The following is a 19,283-nucleotide window of genomic DNA, read 5'->3' as shown; positions in this document are numbered from 1 at the left end:
GTAAGTCGAATCACTTCGGATAAAATTATTATATATAATATCTTAATTAGTAGGTCGAATATCGGTATTAAAATAACGAATAGTGTGTCGAGCCTAGGACTTATTATATCCCTTATACCGCACTAAGTACCGTATTAAATCGAATCGCGCTTTTATAAGCCGGGCCTTACTCTTAATATATATAATAGTCTTCGGGATCGTCGTCGGGTCTTTAGGATTTACCTGGTCGAAGATAAACTCTAGGCGCCTATAATTATAGAGGAAGCCACGTATTAAAGGCTAGAAATAGACGGATATCTCGAGCCTATTAACTAATATTCTAATAATTAGAAGCGTGTAGTTAAATCCTATATACTAGAGGATATACGGCTTATTATCCTTATCGAGTATTATAGTATAGCCGAACTATAGGATACGCTAGGATATAAGGGACCTTAGGCTATATAGTAGCGTAAAGTCCTACTAAAAATCCTTTTATTTAGTAACTATATAAAGCTTATCGATTATAAAAAGACCTATAATTAAATAAAAGATTAGCTAACGAAGAATGGCCTTAAACCTAGGATATAAGGTTTATTTAGGGCTTAGAAGTATATAAGTGTACTACCCTTTAAGGACCAGATCCTAGACTTAATGGTTCTAATAGTTTATATTATTAGTAACGATATCTCGAAGCATAGACTCGATGCCCGAAGATACTAAGCGATTCTATATTCTATACCTTTAGATAGGTATCAGAGTCTATCTATACTAGATTAGATCCAGGTATATCCTTCTTAATAGCCTCGGCTTACGACTAGCCTAGCTTAGTAAGAGGAACGATCTATACTATAACCTTACCCGTTATCGCTAAGAATACATATAGGATAGCGCTTTTACTATATCCAGTTAAAGTAATAAGAATAGTATCCGACTAATTAAATATAAGGCGTTTAACGGTATTAATCTATTCTTTCCGAGTAGTCGGCGCCTTAATGATTTAATAAATTACTATATCGATAAGCTTACGTCGAATAGGTTACCGAGCCGTAACGTCGATAAGCCATTTTAACCGCCTAATAAACAGCTAAGCTTTAAACGCAGCCCCGGGGGCCTCTTTAGGCATAGTTAGCTTAATTTTTATAATTATATCTTATATATATAATATGCTTAGTCGCTTAATAAGCTTACTAGTTAAGATATCGCTAACCTTAGCCTTTAGGTCCACCGCTAATAACGCTATAGCGTATAAATCACTAAACCAAAAAAATATCTATATACTCTTGTTAGTTTAGCGATTATTTTAATACTATTTAGGGACGGCTATACCCTCTCAGCGTAATATAAGGGGTATCCAAAGACTCCTAAAAACACGTTTTACGGCCTGCCTTAGCGATAATATAGTTAATAATAATAAAAACAGTCGTCTAAGGGAGTCCTAGTCGATATTATCCTTAGTATAAACTTTTAGGCTGCCACGATTACGGGAAGGTGGTTTATTACCCCCCCTTCGACCTCTGCCTAACCCTCTACGTGGGATTTAGTTTTTGCTTTTATTCTAGTAAAATTCGAATTTTCACGATCAGGCTATAAGACTTCTATAGCATCTAGGCAAGCCATTTATCTAACTTAGATAGAAGATACGAGGTTATTCTGGTGGTTAGTAGTTAAGATATCGCGGCTAGCGTACGGCGTGTTAATAAGCGTCCTATAGTTAAGCCTGTGTGGGATTAGACTTTTTTACGCTTATAGCTTAGACCTTTTTCTTAGGTATATCGGTAAGGTGATATACTAATATACTCCTAATATATTATAGCTGCGTTTACTATAGGATAACTAACTAGCGTGCATTTTAGTTATATTTTCTCTATATTATGGATATACTCTCGGCTATAAAAATAGGAGAGGGCCGAAAGCCCTATATATGCCTGAGAAACGGTCTGAGCCTACTAAGATAAGGTAACAAAGGCTGTATTCGTAGGTTGCCGGATGCCTTAGTCAGTCACGTGACTGACCATCCGTACTATACGCACATACTTGAGATATACCTGTATATACTTACCTCTGATTGGTCGACTAAGCCCACCGAGCCAAGCTTTTAGAAGGTAGGTACTTTCAGCCTTACTATCAACGAATAATTCTGGTGGGGGGAGCGGATATAGAATAAAAAGAGTTTAGCTCTATTTTCGGATTTGCTGAGTTCTTAATACGAAGTACCTTACACTAGAACGTCACTAATCATCCCGTAAGTAAATAATGTTACGTACATTGGATTTTATCAGGCATTTTTCTGAATTCCTTCTAATACAGCAAGCTACCTTATCTTAGCAAGCTCAGACCACCCTAGGGAGAGGAGTATGGCGTAGTATATACAGGAAATGGATTTATGCAGAATTACTGGTGTGGTACGTATATATGGGTCCGTTTTAGTAATCTAGCTAATTAGAGGCCTTTATTCTATTTATCGTATTCTCTCCCGTAAGGAGGTCTAAGTCCTGAATATAAACGGAACCGTAATTAACGAACGCTGGATTAATCCTTTTTATATGTTTTAGCTATATAACCACGATATCTTTATTAAATCCATTAATCTTTGATTATCGAGATTATAAAAATCAGGGTATTTTTATAGTACTGATATTATCGCCATGATAGCCGATAATCCTAGTAGCGAGCTAAGCGAGCTCTTTACTATACTAAGCGGGCTAAGCTAAGCTAATAGTTAAACTAACACCCTAGTTACTAGTAATCGGACTGCTATTCCGTTACCTTATTCTAGTTCTGAAGGGTATAAGGATAGTGATTTTAAGGGTGAAGAAGAGGATAATAATAAAGGTGAACTCCCTGACGAGATTATTAGTATAACTCTTAATCTATGGTATAAAGAACGTGTAAAAGCTTATCGCCGCGGTATAGTAGCTGCTTAGTTAATTAAGGCTTTCCTTATAGTATAGGTAAGGGAGCCTTATCGGGTTCGTTATCTAAAAGACGCCCTTCTTACTCCTATTATCTGTGATAATATAAAGACCTAGGGTGTTATTATCTCTGCCGATAATAAGAGCCAGGATAATCAGGTCTTTAACTCCCTCGATATACGTTAAGAGCTTAATGCCTTAAAGGATAAGACTGGCTTTAATATATTCGACCTAATTAGCTATTATAATATAGAAGATAGCGATATAACTGTCGATTAAGTCTATAATATAGAATAGTTAAATAAGACGCTCTAGGGAGTTTAGAGTACTCTGTATATACACGTACCTCGCCTTATAACCCTGCTTAGCTAGCTAATAATCTAATAGAGGGCTTTAGTTAATATTATCGTTAATTAGATAGGTGATATTAATATTAACGAACGGCCTTTAGTATACGTTATCGCCTCTCTTTTACTCTCTGGCTATACCGAGAGAAGCACTATATTCTTCTGTTAGGTTATTGGCTTATACCTGTTATTTAACGGAACACCTCGACGCGTTATTAATAGTATAGCTTAACTTAGTGTCTCTATGTCTTATAGATATATTAATGATATACTGAATCGTATATCGAAGACGGCTATAGTAGGTTAGCTATTATCCCTATTCTCTTATAGTATATACTAACCTTTATATTAATCGATATTAAACGGGTAGCTTATAACCCGAACGCCGTTATCGTATATAATAACTTTAATTTTCTTAATCGAGTTAGAGACCTCGCCGGCGGTAAGCAGGATCACTTTATTAACCTGACTAACTTACTTATTATTTAATGCCCTAAACTTAGGGGGCCGATTATACAGCGATAGATCGACTTAACTAAGCCTTTCACGAAGAAGATAGTATTAAATTACCTAATCCCCCGAAAGCCTTTACTCAACGAGGCGTCCCGCTTTATAGTCCGCTACGCTATCGCTAATATCTTTATAACCGATATAAAGAAACCTAAACTACTAACCGTTAAGAGGGTGACTTATACTAATAGCCTATACTTATAATTAGGCGTTATCTTTAAGAATAAAGGTATAATTACGGGCGTTTATGCCTTATATAAAAAGCTTTTTAAGTAACGATTAGTATTAGATAACGAGCAGACTATTAATAAACGACTTATCTTTGTTTATAGCGACTAGAAGATAACCTTATTTATTCGTAATATAAAATAATTATAGCTTAAGTCTAGGATTCCTTAGGAGCGGCGTGATTAGATGCTTCTTATTCCTATATTCTTCTATATCGAACTTAATATACTAGAGATACTATTCCGTAACTTCTAGGATACTAGCGATTATCGTGTTTAATCTAGCGCTATTATATCCTATAATATTATATGGTTTTAGCGTGGGCGCTATATTAATCGTAAGAATATTAAGTACTATTAGGCTATACCGGCTTTTCTGCACGGATTTATAGCGAGGATCCTAGCCTATCTAATCTATAAGCTGTTTTATAAATCCTAGGAAAAAGGTATAGCTATTATACTATCGAATATTGAAGAGGTGGTAAAGGAGATTCCCCCCGGTGAACTTAAAGAGCACCTTAATACGGTATAGAAGAAACTGTTTATGCTCGAGGCCTAGCTTAGCGATACTGCACGATTAGATAATAGCACGATCGACGTTAAATTCCGTAGCTACTACCGTCTTCTATAATCTATCAAGGTCCTGCTTATTATTCACGAGGCTATCTATTATAGAGACTTTGGTCTTCTCCGTGATATTATACCCTAACTGCCTATCTTTTTCTAGGGTGGTAAGTCATAGAAGTACGGGCTAGAGATAATATATTTCGCCTAGCTCTTATATCTAGATATATCTAATAAGAAAGTAAGCGAGGCTATATTAAAGGGTGGGCTTATTCGTTACGTTATTACTGGTAGTGGCTATAAAGCCATCGACTTACTAATCGAGCATATTAATATATCCTATACGCTGGATATTAAATATAATAAGAATTCTACCCACGATATCTCCTTAACCTTTAAAAGACTAGCCCTAAATAATAATTATATCGCTATTATTCGTAAGGCGGTAAAGAGCTTCCTTAGGACTAAGTAAAAGGGAACCTATATATATAGATAGGCCTTATACTAGATTATAGAATATGCTTATAAGCTATATAATAATAGAGCCACCCGCCCTTAGCGCTATAAAGGACCTATTTTTAATACGCCTAATATCTACGAGCTTAGTTAAGAGGCACTTTTAAAGCGTCTAGAAGAGTTTAATAATAGCGTTAGGAAGCCACTTAACCCCGGTAAGTAGGCCGGCGTGCCTAGAATAACTAAAGAAGAGGATATAATTAACTATTAAGAGGAGGGCGATCGGTTATTTACTAATAAGTAGTATAACTTTTAGGCTAGAGGTTTTAACTAGGATAATTAGAGAGATAATTACAGTAATTATAGTTTTATTCTAGTAGTAATTATAGAAGTAAATATAATATTCTAACTCTTTATATATTAAAACGATTATATTATAATAGTCCCTATTCCCTAACCACTATATAATCCGAGGCTTAATAAATAAGAGAGTTATATCTATAATTACTATAATTATTATCGTAAAATAAAAGGTCTAGGACCTAGAAGTAGATAATTGCTTCTATAATTATTATAGTAGATATTATAAACTACTTATCTGGCTTGGTTTGCCATAAGGGATATTATATATACGTGCCGTGCCGCCTTTATAAATAGTAATAAAGAAGTGAGAATAATATAAGAAATAAATAAATAAATAAATAGAATTAGAGATAATTACGAGTAATTATCTCCTAATCTGAAATTACCTCTGGCCACCTCTTTGATTTTATCACGATTAATAATCTTTCCGATAATAGCAGTAATATCTAGTTATTATCGCTACTATTATTATACCTTATTATATCTACGATCTCCTATCCTTTTCGGAGGAGGAGCGATATATATTATCTATTATCTACTTATAAATATTAGTATACTAATTAGGAGTATAGGTAAACTACTAGGTAAAAGACCTAAGAAGTATTAGAAGCAGAAGTAATAGCAGAAACGCCCTTGAATATAAGAGGAAGAGGTAGTGCTATACATAGGTTAGTTACTTATAAATAGCTTATAACTAGACCGTATCTAACTAATACTATAATCTAAATAGCGTATAAATATATTAAGAAGCACCTTATATATCGCCTCTCCCGCCCGGCTACCGGCGCCGCTTTTTGCTTTACGGAGCTGGTATTAAAAAGGGACCTTATCGCTAGCATAAAGGGTGTATTTACTACTAATAAAAGCTAGAACGTCGCCGCTGCTATACTATAGGTTACCGGCGATAAGGCTCCCTCTTTATATAGCCGATATAAAAGCGGCTTCGGCCTATAGACTAGGTGTATAGTGCTACCTCCCTCGCTGCGTAGTATCATAAGAGGCGCTTACGCCTGCTGCTATTATAATAGCCAGGGAAGTAAGTATTCCTATTATAACCGTATATACCTAGAATAACTATAGGAATTAGTATATCTTTAATAATCTGATAGAGTACCTTATATCCTCGGCCCCCCCCTCCTCGGCGCCCTTATTATTATCGAGCCCGCTAGCCGCCCCCCTTAACCCCCCTCCCGTAGTCGCTGTTTTGCCGACTATTATACTGCCTAGGTCTGCTGGCCTAGACCTGCTAATATAGAAGAAAGAAGAATACCTAAAGATAACGGATGCCTAGCGGGCTAGCGTTAAGGTAAGGCTTTAGATTAAGATAGCGGCCCTAGTATAGGCTAAGCTTAAGAAGTAGTAGTAATAGTAGTAAGAGGAGGAACCCGGTGAACCTAATACTATACTGCTATAACCCTTTATTCTATGTTTATTCGCTAAGCTAAACGAGGGAGACGGCGTAGTAGATAGCGAGGGGGGAGGGGAAGAGGATAAACCGGATATCGATAAGCTCCTTAATATCTTAGAGCAGAATCCCGTTAATATTTATAATAAGTAGTAAGGAATATATATAAATTAAGCTGTTTATTTTAATACGGCACGATAATAATATCTACGAAATCTGGATTATTACTATAATTATATAAGAAACACGTAAGGCTATAAGCTTAATTTTATTATACTTAACTATATACCAGGCTCGCGCTAAAATCATAGTAACTATTATCTCTTTTCCTTCTATAATAATTACTTCTATAATTACCGTTTTACTTATAATAATTACTAGAGTAATTATCTCTCTATTTTTTTATAACGGGGCCGCTAATAGATTAAAGGCCTAAGCCGCGAGCTCGTTTATAACCCTTCTTTGCTTTACGACCCTCCTACCTATATATAACCTCGGGTAACTTAGTAACACAGATATTAACTAATTCCTGCCCGTGAGTCTTACGATATTCCTAATCTGCTATACCTAGGATCTTATCGACTAATTCGGCGATATTAGTGAATAGGAGTTAACCCTTATCCTTAATAAGACCTGAAAATTAACGCGATATAGCCTACTAGAGGCGGTTCTTTATCTATATCTCCGGGATTAATATTATACGACGCTTTTCGACGCTAATAAGAGTCTAGGCCTTATCTAGATACCAGGGCCTAATAATTATCTTAAGGGCTAGGCGGGTAAAAGATCTAATAGATAGTATTTTCTTATTAGTATCACGAGGCTAAAGGGACGGTATTTTACTAAGCCTATAATTATAGGTATTATAATAGATTTCTGTTACGATAGGCCGCTTATATTCGAGGTCTGGATTATTATAAGGCTCCTGGAGGTAGTCTAGTATAGCCTTACGGAAGCACCCCTTTACGTTTAGGAACTTTATTACCTCCGGATAATCCTTAACTAACGACTCGCGTTACTTTAGCTCTAACTTCTGCTATTTAACTTTCTTTTTAATACCGAAGAGGGTCTAGTCCCCTATTATTATAGCATACTAATCCTAATCGCTTATGCCCGAAGCCTACGAGTTAGCTTCGCTCTGATTATCCCTTTCTTAAAGCACTTAGTCTCTAAGGCGGCTAGGACGAGCAGGCTTATTTAAAATAGCCCGGCGAAGCCTAGTTCCACGGTAAGGGATAGGCTTAGTCTGTCTAAGATAATCGAAGTATTATTAGGGTGCGAATAGGTACGCGGTCCCTTAATCCCCTTTACTATAGTCTTTGCGTATAGCATGCCTAAACCTCTGGATAATATCGGCTAGGTTAGGCTATAGGGGCAGACCGAACTACACGATATTCTTAATATTAGGAATATTAATTCCTATACTTATAGCTATCGTGGCTAAAAGCACCCTGGTAATAGAGTCCTTTTTACGGAACTCTTTATATATAGTATCTCTGTTACCCGGGCGGATATCTATATTATATCGACGGATAATAGTAGCGGCCTATAAGCTACTAAGGTCCCGGTTTTTACGTAGCTAACGAATAAGATATCTACGAGCGGTAAATAGTTTCGGCTTTAAGTCTAAATAAATAATTATCTTTAGCAGGTCCTAGGGTCTTAGCGTTATCTGCAGGATAAATTTAAGCCGATAAGGGTCCGTTATATAACTATAGATAAGGGGCTAAACGATAAGGGAGATATTATATCTATTAATAGAAGTCCTAAAGATCTCGAGAGTATAATCGAAGCTAGTATACTCTAAGATAAAGTCTTATCCTTTACGGTCCAGGGTTATAGTATAACTAAATAAAGGTATGCCCTAAGGTATAAGTAGGCGAGCTTCCTAGATATAGGCAAAGTCCGGTCGGAATTCACGTTACTAGCTAATTATATAGACTTTATTAATAGCTAAGAGCCCTAGCTTCTGTCCGAATACAGGATTATAAGCGATAGCCTTAAAGCCAGGGCTTATTAACTGCTTAGGCGATAGGATAATATAGGAATATTTCCCTTCGCAGACGTTATCCTAGACGCGTTGATTCTATACTATTAGGATAAGGTTAGTCGCTATATAAAAGGAGAATAGTATACTAATAGTATAAACCTTTAGATAAGTCTCGGCTTCGATCTAAATAGGCGTTAAGCCTAGGATATCTCGCTTAATGGCTTTAGCCTACTATATACCGAGTCGCGATAAAGGGACGATAATAATAGTGATTTTAGCTATAATAGCTATGTATACGTATAGGATTATACTCTTACCGTATCTAGTGGTAGCGATAAGTATAGTGTCCTTTTTATTAAATATAAGCCGTTAAACGTAGTCTACCTATTACCGGCGCGGCTCCTAGACGCGCAGGATATAATAGATAACCTTCGATACGATAGCTTATTACGCGCCGGGGTTACCTTCTGCATGCTTATAGAGCTAATTAACGCGGCGGCGGAACTTATTATTAGAGCCCTGGTTAAAGTCGTTATCGGGGCTATCCGGCCAGATTCTTATAGTAATAGCTATTATCTGCTAATAAGTTAGCGTCGTAATAAGCTTACTGCTACTAACTAAAGCTATTATAAGGCTACGGCTATTTATAGGTAATTTAACGCGTGAATATCGTAAAGTGTTATAATAATAAACTAATAAAGCCGCGTTCTAGATATAACGAGCCAGACTAATGTTTATATTAGTACCTCCGCGTCTAGTCGATTCCTTAAAGCACTAGAAGGAAAAAGAATACCCGAAAACCAGGATTAGTATACTGCCTAAGTAGTAACCTATAGAAACACGATTAAACCTACCGTCTAAGCTTCTCCTACTCTTAACGATCCTTAGTATATAATTTACTTAGCGATATCTGGTATATAGGCGAAGATAGAGGGGGGTTATTATTATTATAAATATGCGTTCGTTAAATAGATTTTATAATAGGGTATTTAGGCAGATATAAGCAGAGGCTATATAAGGCTAGAAATAAGATGGATTTATATTCGATTAATTCTTTATCTTAGACGATAAACAGGAAGGTCGTATCTTTTTTTATTATTATTTGGTTACGTTTTAAAAACAGACCCTTGAAATTTTCCTTATATAAAGCGTTCGTTAAATACGCTTAGCTCTGCGTTTATTCCTTAGACGTTTATTCTAGGTATCTTAGAAATACCAGGTTAATATACCTTTTATAGCGTGTAGCTTAGGTTTACACCTATTAAGTGTATTTTTTGTATTTATATAACTTAAGCAGAACTATGTTACTATGTACACCACGAATTAGCCGGGAAGCCGCCCACTACTTCCACGCACGCCTAGAATCAAAACGTCTGAGCCCGCTGAGATAAAAGCTACCTATCCTTGATAAACTGACGGACGAGCAGCGTTTCCGACGCTCCCGAACAAGCCTTGACACGGACAATCTGGCACGCGTCTATGGCCTGAACCCGGAAGTTGATCTTCGCGCTCTCGTTATTCAGCTCCACCAGGTCTCGATCGCCGTCCAGGGACCCGGGAGGATGGCGTTGCGCCCTAAGATACGGTCTCGCCCAAGGCCGTGTGCCGCTGTAGGCAAAGAGAGCGCCGAGCTGGACAAAAATGAAGCCTCCCGGGCAATCGGCATCGTCAAATTGCCCTACTAGATCGTGCGTCAGAGTTTTGGCTCTGATGCACGCACCAGTCGTAGAAGTTCTTCTCTTACTCGGTGAAGGATGCCAGGATCGGCTCGTCCGGAAGGAGAGGGTCGATCGGCATTTTGGCGAATGTGACGTTGTTTTCTGGAACATAGCCTTGATTGTTAGTTGTTGTGATTGACTTCATCTTATGGAAGTCTGAGTTCAAACGTGCGTGGCAAGGGGTCGTGCCTCCTTGACACGAAGGAGCGTTGGAGAGAACTGGAAGAGGCGACATCGGCCCAAGTCGACACAGAGACCGATCGAGTTGCTAGGTAAGGGTTATATAAGTCACTTAGCAGGATATATATCTGAATTGCTAACAATCGAGATTCAGCTAAGCCTGCATACATAACACCGATGTCTTCACCTAGGGCTTGGGGGTATAGAAAAGTGGACGGAATAAGATCTGGCGGCGTTGGGAAGTAATATCCTGGGCCCCAATCGAGGTAACACAGAGGTTTAACATCGCCCACGAAAGACGTCGACCATCACTGGTCAGCCCTCCCCTGCTTTGCTGGCAGTCAAGACCGTGACCGCCTGGCCGAGGAAATCACTAGATTGTCCTCGCTAATCACCACTCCCAGAGAGCCCTTTGCATAGCATGGGATGCCCTGTTCGCCGCGCACACTACCTCGTGTCGGGGTTCCCCCAGAGTCGCTGGGCATTGGCGTCATTGCCCATGGCAACTCGCCTTACTGCCCTACTTTGCGCGCACGGTTTCAACGGCGTCATTGAGTCGACTGGCAGCTGACCATGTTCCGTCGCGGCCCCCGCGGTACCTTGCAGTCACTCGAGAAGCCGGCGTTCGGTCGCATCGGTCGCAAATCTTGCTCTCGGACAGGAGCTCGGTGAGCAGGGGAACATGGTATTTCGCCCTGGGAATTCCGTCTCGAAAAAGAAAAGATAAGCCAGCTAATAGCGCCTCCTCGAATATACAGCGTCGCTGGAATTGAGAATGCCTATCAAACGTAGACAAGCCATTGTGTGAGAAGAAGGGCAGCCTAGCCTAGCCTATGCTGAGAGGGAAGACTCGAACTCGAGACAATCAGCGTAGCTCCGGTTGGTGTCCGTATTTTGCGCTCAAGGTCATAATTTTGAGAACCAGATCCGTCCCTGCAATACACATGGCAGAACTTTATAGTGAGTTACAAATGGGCAACATAATGCTGTTAGGGGAGTGTATTTTGAGAGTTATTTCCCGAGTTTACGCTTTCGTCAGTCAACAAGGATTCGGTCTGGGCCAGACCGAACGCGGTGTCGGCATTACGGCGAATGTATTCTCCGGGGGTCATGACTTGGAGAGTCAAGTGAGATTCCATCACGTCGTCGTTCACTACGGAGTAGATAATCATCAGTCGTTTCTCCTACTTCATCGTCAAGGCTCTCTTGCTCTCCGGGGTTTGCGTTCCCGTACAATCGCGCCGTTTACAGGATCTGATTCTTGAACCTGCCCGTCTTCCTCCCCCCCCAAAACCAACCCCACAATAGTCGCGACTCCTCGTTGAGAATTCGCGCCCTTGCTTCCACCTCACGCGCTACACATTCTCGTCTGTCGCCTCACCAAGAGCTCTTCTTCACCTCGGCTTCGGCCTTGCTGGGCGCATGCGAAATCGCTGAATTGCCGACCGTTGTTTTTACCTATACGAACTCTTCGGAGTTGCGTTGCCGCCACCGAGTCGCGGGTTGAAAAAGTCACCGGCTTGAAAAATTCCGGTCCTTTTTTTTATTACTACCTATTTATTTAGTACAATGCCGGCAATTCCAAGACGCATCCATTGACCACGCAGTCGACCTTTGACCTATTTTGAACTTTTCTACCTCGTCTTCTGTCGACATTCTTCACCTCCATCGCCACCAGGAACCATTTGATCAATCCGTTGGTCGGCTACTTGCTTCGTGGCCCTCCTCTCGACACTTCTCGCGTGCGCCTCTGCCCAATCAAGAAACCTATTTTTCGCCCTCGCTCCTCCAGTGTCTTGGCTCTCTTCCCCCTCCACCGTCGCCAAAAGTCAAGAAAAAGAGACCACTCGAAGCCAAGTCAACGCAAAGACGCTCAACTACCTACTTTCCGATCGATTCGCCTATCGCCTTGTACCCTCTCAGTTAGCAAAGCGCCACGCCACGTTTCTCGCGGCAGCCTTAACCCATGATTGATCATGTCCTAGCAAGCACGGCCATGGATGGACAAAAGACGGCCGACGCAGTGGCCGTCAACGGCACTCGCGTCAAATACGAAACGAGCTCTACGTCGAACGATGGAAAACATGGAGCGCGAACCCCCGGCAGCTCTCCCACCGAGGAGAAGCCCCGTGGTGATAGCGCGTCGACACCAGAGGCCGGCCAGGCGAAATCATCCCGCAAATCCTCCCAGAAACTCGTCCAGAGGGAACATCCCCTGTTCAACCACCTTCCCGATGCAACCGAAGAGTCTTGTCGGGAATTTCAGGTGATTTCGGACTGCTTGTACGGCTCCAAAAACATGGGTTCTACGGACAACGACGCCCTCGATTGTGATTGCCGTGAGGACCTGCGTGAGTTCTCTTCTCTCCCCTCTCCTTCCCATTTATATGTTTTGTTTTCCAACTAAACATCATTTCCTCTACGCAGGAAACGGCATCAATCAGCCCTGTGGAGAAGACTCCGACTGCATCAATCGCGCCACGAAAATGGAGTGTCTGGTTGGTATGGGTAACTGCGCAGGCGGTTGCCAGAACCAAAGATTTCAACGCAAGGTATACACAGACGTCTCCGTCATCAAGACGGAAAAGAAGGGTTACGGCCTCCGCACCAACGTCGATTTGCAACAAAACGATTTCATCTTCGAATACATCGGCGAAGTCATCAACGAACCCACCTTCCGCCGTCGCATGGTTCAATACGACCGGGAGAACATCAAGCATTTTTACTTCATGTCTCTGACCAAGCATGAATTTGTCGACGCTACCAAGAAAGGTAACCTCGGCCGATTCTGCAACCACTCGTGCAACCCCAATTGCTATGTCGACAAGTGGGTCGTCGGCGACAAGCTGCGCATGGGCATCTTCTCCGCGCGGGCCGTCAAGGCGGGAGAAGAGCTGGTGTTCAACTACAACGTGGATCGCTACGGTGCCGATCCCCAGCCCTGTTACTGCGGCGAGCCCAACTGCACGGGCTACATCGGCGGCAAAACCCAGACGGAGCGCGCCACCAAGCTGCCCCTGGCCACGGTGGAGGCCCTCGGCATTGACGATGGCGACAGCTGGGAGACTGCCGTGGCGAAGAAGCCGCGTAAGAAGAAGCCCGACGAGGACGACGAAGAGTACGTCAATCGCGTGCAGCCCCGCGGTCTCGACGAAGAAGGCGCAAGGAAGGTCATGGCTACGCTCATGCAGTGCAAGGAGAAGTGGATCGCCGTCAAGCTGCTGGAGCGCATCCAACGCTGCGACGACCCCGTCGTCATCAACTGCGTCATGCGAATGCATGCCTACCAGATCCTGAGGACGACCCTCAACACCTTCATCGACGACAACAACGTCGCTCTGCAGGTGCTCAACATCCTCGACAAGTTCCCGCGCCTCACCCGGAACAAGATCCAGGACTCCAAGATCGAAACCACCATCGAAGCCCTCACCCTTTCCGAACACCCGAGGGTGGCCGCCGAGTCGAAGCGCCTGCTCGAGGAATGGGGCAAGCTCGAAGTGGCCTTTCGCATCAAGAGACGCAAAATCGACCCCAAGGCACCCAGTTCCCTCGCCACGGTACCCTCTTTCGAAGAGCGTCGCAACATGGACCGCGAGGAAGAGCGGCCCAAGAAGGAACCGACCTTCGGCGCCGACGTCCCCAGGGGACCCAGAAGCAATGTCCCCCAACGCAACGCCAGCTTCTACACCGGCAACCGTCACCGACGGTCCCAGAACCACTTCAACGGCCACCTGCCTGAAGGGTGGTTCATGGCCAAGGACGCCCGCGGCAACGTCTACTTTTATGACAAAACGGGCGCGACGACGTGGAAGCGTCCGACCAAGCCGGCCGCTGAGCCCCAAAAGGCCACGTCCAAGGCCCTGCAAGAACAGCAGCTCCTCCAAAATATCATCGACCAGGTCACCAAGGAACGCACCACGCCCAAGTCGTCGGACAAGGGGACCCCGCAGCAAGCCGAGGCCCCGGTCAAGGAGACCAAACAAGAAAAGTGGCGTACTTACTCGATTGAGAAGCAAATGAAGATTTATGAAAATACGGTACGTCTGGCGATTTCGAATCTCTCATTCCTGTCATCCGTATGCTGATAAGTGAATTTCCGGCAGCTTTTCCCACATGTTAAATATGTTCTCGACAAGTACAGGCATAAGTTGTCGAAAGAGGACTTGAAAAAGTTTGGTCGGGACGTCAACAAGAAGCTCGTCTCGTCCGACTACAAGAACAACCGTGTCGAGGACCCGACGGTCCCCCTCAGCTCCAAGCAGGCGAAGAAGGTCAAGCAGTACGTCAAAGACTTTTTGGATCGTGCCGTGGTCAAGTTTGGGGGGGACCATGCGAGCAGAAACGCGGAGAAGGCGGCCCAGCAGAACGGCTCTGCCGATGGGGCAGCGGAGGCCGAAGCGAACTCGCGTCCGGCAGCAGCAGCAGCAGCACCTACCGCCGCAGTAAATGAAGACGAGCCCATGGCAGGAGCGGCGGTCGAGGACGACGACGCGGTTGTGTCTGATTCCGAGACGGCCGCCTCGATGAACAGCCAGGAGCGCAAGCGAAAGCGTGAGAGCGAAGAGGGGGCCGCCTCGGCGAGCGTAACGCCATCCGAGACACCGTCGGCGAAGCGGTTGAGGGAAGACGAGGCACATGCGAACAGCGACGTGACCACGCCGCCACCGCCGCCGCCTCCGCCGCCTCCTCTGGAAACGGAAGTGGGACCCCAAGGTGGCGCCCCGGAACCGCTCACGGAGGAACAAAAGGCGCTGCGCGAGCAGGAAGAGGCGTTGATGAGGGAGAATGAGGAAGCGTTGCGGTTAGAGGCCGCGTCTCACGGCCATAACAGGAAGGGAGCGGATGTCGCGGCCCCAGGGGACCGGGGGCCTATCGCCAACGGGCATCGCGGGAACGAGTGAAGCCGCCGGTTTTGCTTGGGCAACGGTCGAGAATGCGGGAACGGAAGAGGGAGCCCCAAACATAGTACATATCTCTTGGTCGTTATCCTTGCTTCCGAACAGACGGACTCGGATGGTGGCGTTGGACTGGGGAGGGGAGGTTGCGATCACCATGAATGGCTCGGCTCGTTTTCGGTAGCTAGGTGCTCACTTGGCTGGGCTATGTATGTCGGGAATGGGATAACTCGTCGTAACCTGGGACCCCGGAGTATGACGAGTTGCGGCTTGCAAAACAGATACTGGCGGCAGGTTTATTTAGCTTCTGATACCAAGGGTAGCTGAAAGGGTTCAAGAAATGGTACGGGGATGGGCGTTTCTGTGATAGAGGTTTGGCTTACTGGACATACCCGGCTTTGTTCTTTTTATTTTTTTGTCATGTTTGTTATATATATTCCCGTATAGTATAGTTTATCTGTACCATCACAAGATATTTCATGTTTATCAGGGACACGTGACGAAAGATAGAGGAATGCCACGAGTGCTCGTTTCACTGGTGCGCCGATCACCGTGAAGCTCCTTGGGTGGTTGCTAGGATACCCAGACAGTCGAAACTGCATTATCTCGACGTCTAAGTGGCAGTGATAATTCCCGTTATTCAGTCGGTTAGTTTGCAGGGTATCTTTTGCAAACATTCTTCTGTGCTTGAACATGATTCAAACTTGTTCGCTTCGACGCGCGTATAGTGCACCAGCCCAGGGGTATCAAGATTTCTTCGTCTTTCGTTAAATGGCGACAACGACTTGTTTCCCAACCGGCCCTGGAACTCAATCAGAATCCGAGTCGGAATCCTCGCCTTTTCGTCTCTTCTTCTTCTTCCCCGTGGCCCGTCCGCCCTCCGTCTCGACCTCCTCTTTCCTCCGAAAAACATAGCTCCTCGCCGCCCTGTCTTCTCCCCGCCATGCCGTCTTGCTCTCCCCTTTTCGGAGCCCATCTCCACTTTCTTCTTCCTCCCCTTCATCTTCTTCCTCGTCATCTTCCTCATCCCCAGGCTCGTCTCGGTTCTGATGTCCGTCGCATTCCTCCCCGCTCTCGTCACCCTCCTCCTCTTTACTCTCGCCCGCCTTACCACGGCGGCCCTTTCCCCCTTCCGCCTCCCGTATGCTCCGGCTCTTCACGACGCCCAGGGTCCGCGCGTGGCGGTAGCCGGGGTAGCTGGTCCAGGGGAAGCGGAAGGTGCGGTCGACGCCCAGGCCGGCGTGGCGGGCGAGGTCCCGGACGTTCCAGAGGGTATACGGCTCCCCTTCGAAGAGGGTGACGATGATGTCGCCGCCGGGGGCGAGGGAGGGGACGGCGCGCTGGAAAAAGGCGACGAGGAGGGACTGGTTGTGGCGGACTTGGCGGTTGACGTCGGTGGATTTTCCGCCTACGTGGGGGAAGTTGAAGATGATGTGGCGGAAGCGGCCTGTCTTCCGGATGGGTGTAGGGCGGCGGGGCGGTCGGGGTGGTTGTGAGGCGGCTTGGCGGGGGGGTTTGGTGGTGAAGGCTTTGAGGCTGGTGGCGTCCACGTTGTAGAGGATTTTGTTATTGTTTTGGCGGGTGCGGTTTGCTTCGTCGTCTGTGGAGGGGTCGTCGGAATCGTAGGGACGGTCATGGTCGGTGGCGTCCTCTGGGTCATCTGCGGAGTCGGCGACGTCGGCTGTGTCTCCCCGGGGACGCTTGGGGTTCGGCGCGAGGATCTTGGCCATGTTGGCCCCGGCGTGGGGGTATTTGGCTAGCAGCTCGGTCTCGTTTTTCTCGAGTACGGTGGCGGTCAGGTTGGTGCAGCCGTGGTGGGCGGCGAGGCTGGCAGCGAAGCTGAGATCGCCTTCGCCGACGAGGAGGATGGGATCGTCGGGTTTGAACGGGATTACGGGCGCCTGATTGGCGTGGAATTGCCGCTGGCGCGATGCTTTCTTGCCCCGAGTCTGGTCGTCGCCGCCGCCGCCGCCTCCTGTCGTCTTGGTCTGCTGCCGCTGCTTGGATGGCGGGGGAGGCGCATGGTTACCGGGCTTGTGTTTTTTCCTCTGGCCTGGGGTGTCTGGGAAGCGTGAGGCTCCGCCGAGCTTCCGTTTCTTGGCCATGTTGAGAAGGGGGTTAGGCTTGGAGACGTGTGGAATGGCGATCACTGGTCCCTGATCAGCGAGTGGGAAGGATCGAGTTGATTTTTTTTTTGACGCGCTGACGTAGCAGCAACACGCGGTTGGTTCCCGGACCCGGGCGGCTCGGGAATTACCTAACCCTAGTGGAGCCGTGCCGAGGCCATTGTGGAACCCGGAGGCCATGTACCAAATACTTTAGAAGTAGGTAGAAGATAAGATGGTCTTTGACTGTTGAGTGAGATGCAGGTAAAGTGAAGAAGCCTGGGTAAGGAGTCGACTAACTGGCCATTCCATTCGGCAAGTAACCGTCTTGTCAAATGCATTCTATTCCGAGGCCCAATTCTTATCGACAGTGTTTTCATACTGCGTCTGGTCTACCAAAATCAATGTCTTGAGACTACCTAGTGATCGCAGTGCCTACAATAGTCGTTCGTACGTACAGTGGCTATTGTACGTATTTACACTAGAAGACCTGCAGTATTCCCCCGCTTGAATAGCCATTATCAAACTTATCCCTTGCGAATCAGTATTCCATATTGGAAGAAACAGGTTATTCTCAACCTTGACAAGGCCTTTGAGAGCCATCCCTACATAGATGGAGTGTTAACCCTCTGATTAACCCTTTGACTTGAGACCCGACCCCTTGAGCTTTAAGAAACGTAGGGATTTGTGATGACATGGCCCTGATTGGTGGCTCTCCTCGACCACCTTACCATTAATCCATCGCCTTTGTGCGCACATCTATCCGGTTATGCGTCTTGTGGTTGAATTCAAGTCTGCTCGCGACTGGAAATGGCCTTCCAACAGCTACAGGTAGCTGTATTTCATTCATCTTGGAGTATTACAAGTTCCAACTTTGACGATGATACTTCACCACACGCGGCACATACACGTTGTACACGTAGAATGGCGACTCCCCCAAATCGACCAAGTATTGGCTACTTTGGCCGTCCAAAACGGCCAGACCGTGACTTGACATTTCCAATTTTTGCGATTCGGTGGATCATCCAACATTCCGAGCCAATCACACCACGTTTTCACTAGCCCCTTGCGGGATTGGTCGATCTCGAATGCGGCTGTCCTTTTGGATTTGCTATCGGTTCAAGTGAGTTCACTTTGGGCTCAGGCAAAGGAGCACTGAAGCACTTGTTATAGCCGGGTCTGGGTCGGGTCAGTATGAAGTAAATTGTAGTCGGTACGTAGGTAACTACTGTATGTACAGCACATCGGAATCTAGGGACGGAAAACGAAGAACGTGTTCGTACTAAGTAATGGGAGCGAACAGAGACGCGCCCGCAGCACTGTGTTATAGGTACGTTGACCACCAAGTACCCGCGTACCGGCGTAGGTACGCACTGTACGTACCCTTTAGGTACCTACCGTACCTGTATTATTGCCGGTAACGAGGCGGGAAAATGAGCACCAGCCGCAAGAGACGGAAGGAGCGACTGACCGAGCAAGGTATCGAGGCTGCAGGGCCTCCTGCCAGAATCCAACTGACACTGCTTCTCGTTTTCCTTATTTCCAAGCCCATCGATTCCATCACAGCCTCGTCTATTCACCAAAAGCACGTCACCTTGTTCTACCATCGATGGACTTGGCTTTGATTTG

General features: G+C 45.1%; 6 protein-coding genes across 6 annotated transcripts; 3 read left to right on the top strand and 3 right to left on the bottom strand.

The window, feature by feature from the left end:
• Positions 1–4,753: 4,753 nt before the first annotated feature.
• On the top strand, positions 4,754–5,014 carry ACRALDRAFT_2110838 (uncharacterized protein; the record flags this gene model as incomplete). The annotated part of the gene is made up of 1 exon (XM_071023497.1): positions 4,754–5,014. A coding segment is annotated over one exon (261 nt), but the record flags the coding sequence as incomplete, so codon positions are not given.
• Positions 5,015–8,690: 3,676 nt separating this feature from the next.
• ACRALDRAFT_2111752 (uncharacterized protein) lies at positions 8,691–9,125 on the bottom strand (the record flags this gene model as incomplete). Its single annotated transcript, XM_071023537.1, has 3 exons — positions 8,691–8,837; positions 8,859–8,932; positions 8,996–9,125. Coding segments are annotated over 3 exons (351 nt in total), but the record flags the coding sequence as incomplete, so codon positions are not given.
• An 863-nt stretch (positions 9,126–9,988) lies between these two features.
• On the bottom strand, positions 9,989–10,703 carry ACRALDRAFT_1082875 (uncharacterized protein; the record flags this gene model as incomplete). The annotated part of the gene is made up of 3 exons (XM_071019369.1): positions 10,501–10,703; positions 10,174–10,463; positions 9,989–10,014 (listed from the first exon to the last, which is right to left on the bottom strand). The coding sequence occupies exons 1-3, from the start codon at positions 10,617–10,619 to the stop codon at positions 9,989–9,991; spliced, it is 435 nt and encodes a 144-aa protein (XP_070872627.1). The 5' UTR covers positions 10,620–10,703.
• A 1,983-nt stretch (positions 10,704–12,686) lies between these two features.
• Positions 12,687–15,462, top strand: ACRALDRAFT_1010195 (uncharacterized protein; the record flags this gene model as incomplete). Its single annotated transcript, XM_071014713.1, has 3 exons — positions 12,687–13,005; positions 13,082–14,691; positions 14,758–15,462. Coding segments are annotated over 3 exons (2,634 nt in total), but the record flags the coding sequence as incomplete, so codon positions are not given.
• Positions 15,463–16,117: 655 nt separating this feature from the next.
• On the bottom strand, positions 16,118–17,699 carry ACRALDRAFT_1082877 (uncharacterized protein). Its single transcript, XM_071019370.1, has one exon. It carries the CDS (start codon positions 17,652–17,654, stop codon positions 16,359–16,361), a length of 1,296 nt encoding a protein of 431 aa, XP_070872625.1. The 5' UTR covers positions 17,655–17,699; the 3' UTR covers positions 16,118–16,358.
• A 190-nt stretch (positions 17,700–17,889) lies between these two features.
• On the top strand, positions 17,890–19,279 carry ACRALDRAFT_212352 (uncharacterized protein; the record flags this gene model as incomplete). The annotated part of the gene is made up of 11 exons (XM_071023860.1): positions 17,890–17,902; positions 17,975–18,085; positions 18,151–18,274; positions 18,306–18,341; positions 18,448–18,519; positions 18,578–18,670; positions 18,717–18,777; positions 18,828–18,846; positions 18,910–18,927; positions 18,985–19,029; positions 19,080–19,279. 11 exons carry the CDS (start codon positions 17,890–17,892, stop codon positions 19,277–19,279), a joined length of 792 nt encoding a protein of 263 aa, XP_070872624.1.
• Between the last annotated feature and the right edge of the window lie 4 nt (positions 19,280–19,283).

Source organism: Sodiomyces alcalophilus (assembly GCF_042370955.1).
Source record: "Sodiomyces alcalophilus JCM 7366 unplaced genomic scaffold ACRALscaffold_7, whole genome shotgun sequence".
Classification (NCBI taxonomy): domain Eukaryota; kingdom Fungi; phylum Ascomycota; class Sordariomycetes; order Glomerellales; family Plectosphaerellaceae; genus Sodiomyces; species Sodiomyces alcalophilus.
This window is presented reverse-complemented; position numbering and strand designations above follow the sequence as displayed.

Excerpts from the sequence above, each read along its gene's own strand:
- ACRALDRAFT_1082877 (XM_071019370.1), bottom strand. The coding sequence starts at position 17,654 with ATGGCCAAGAAACGGAAGCTCGGCGGAGCCTCACGCTTCCCAGACACC.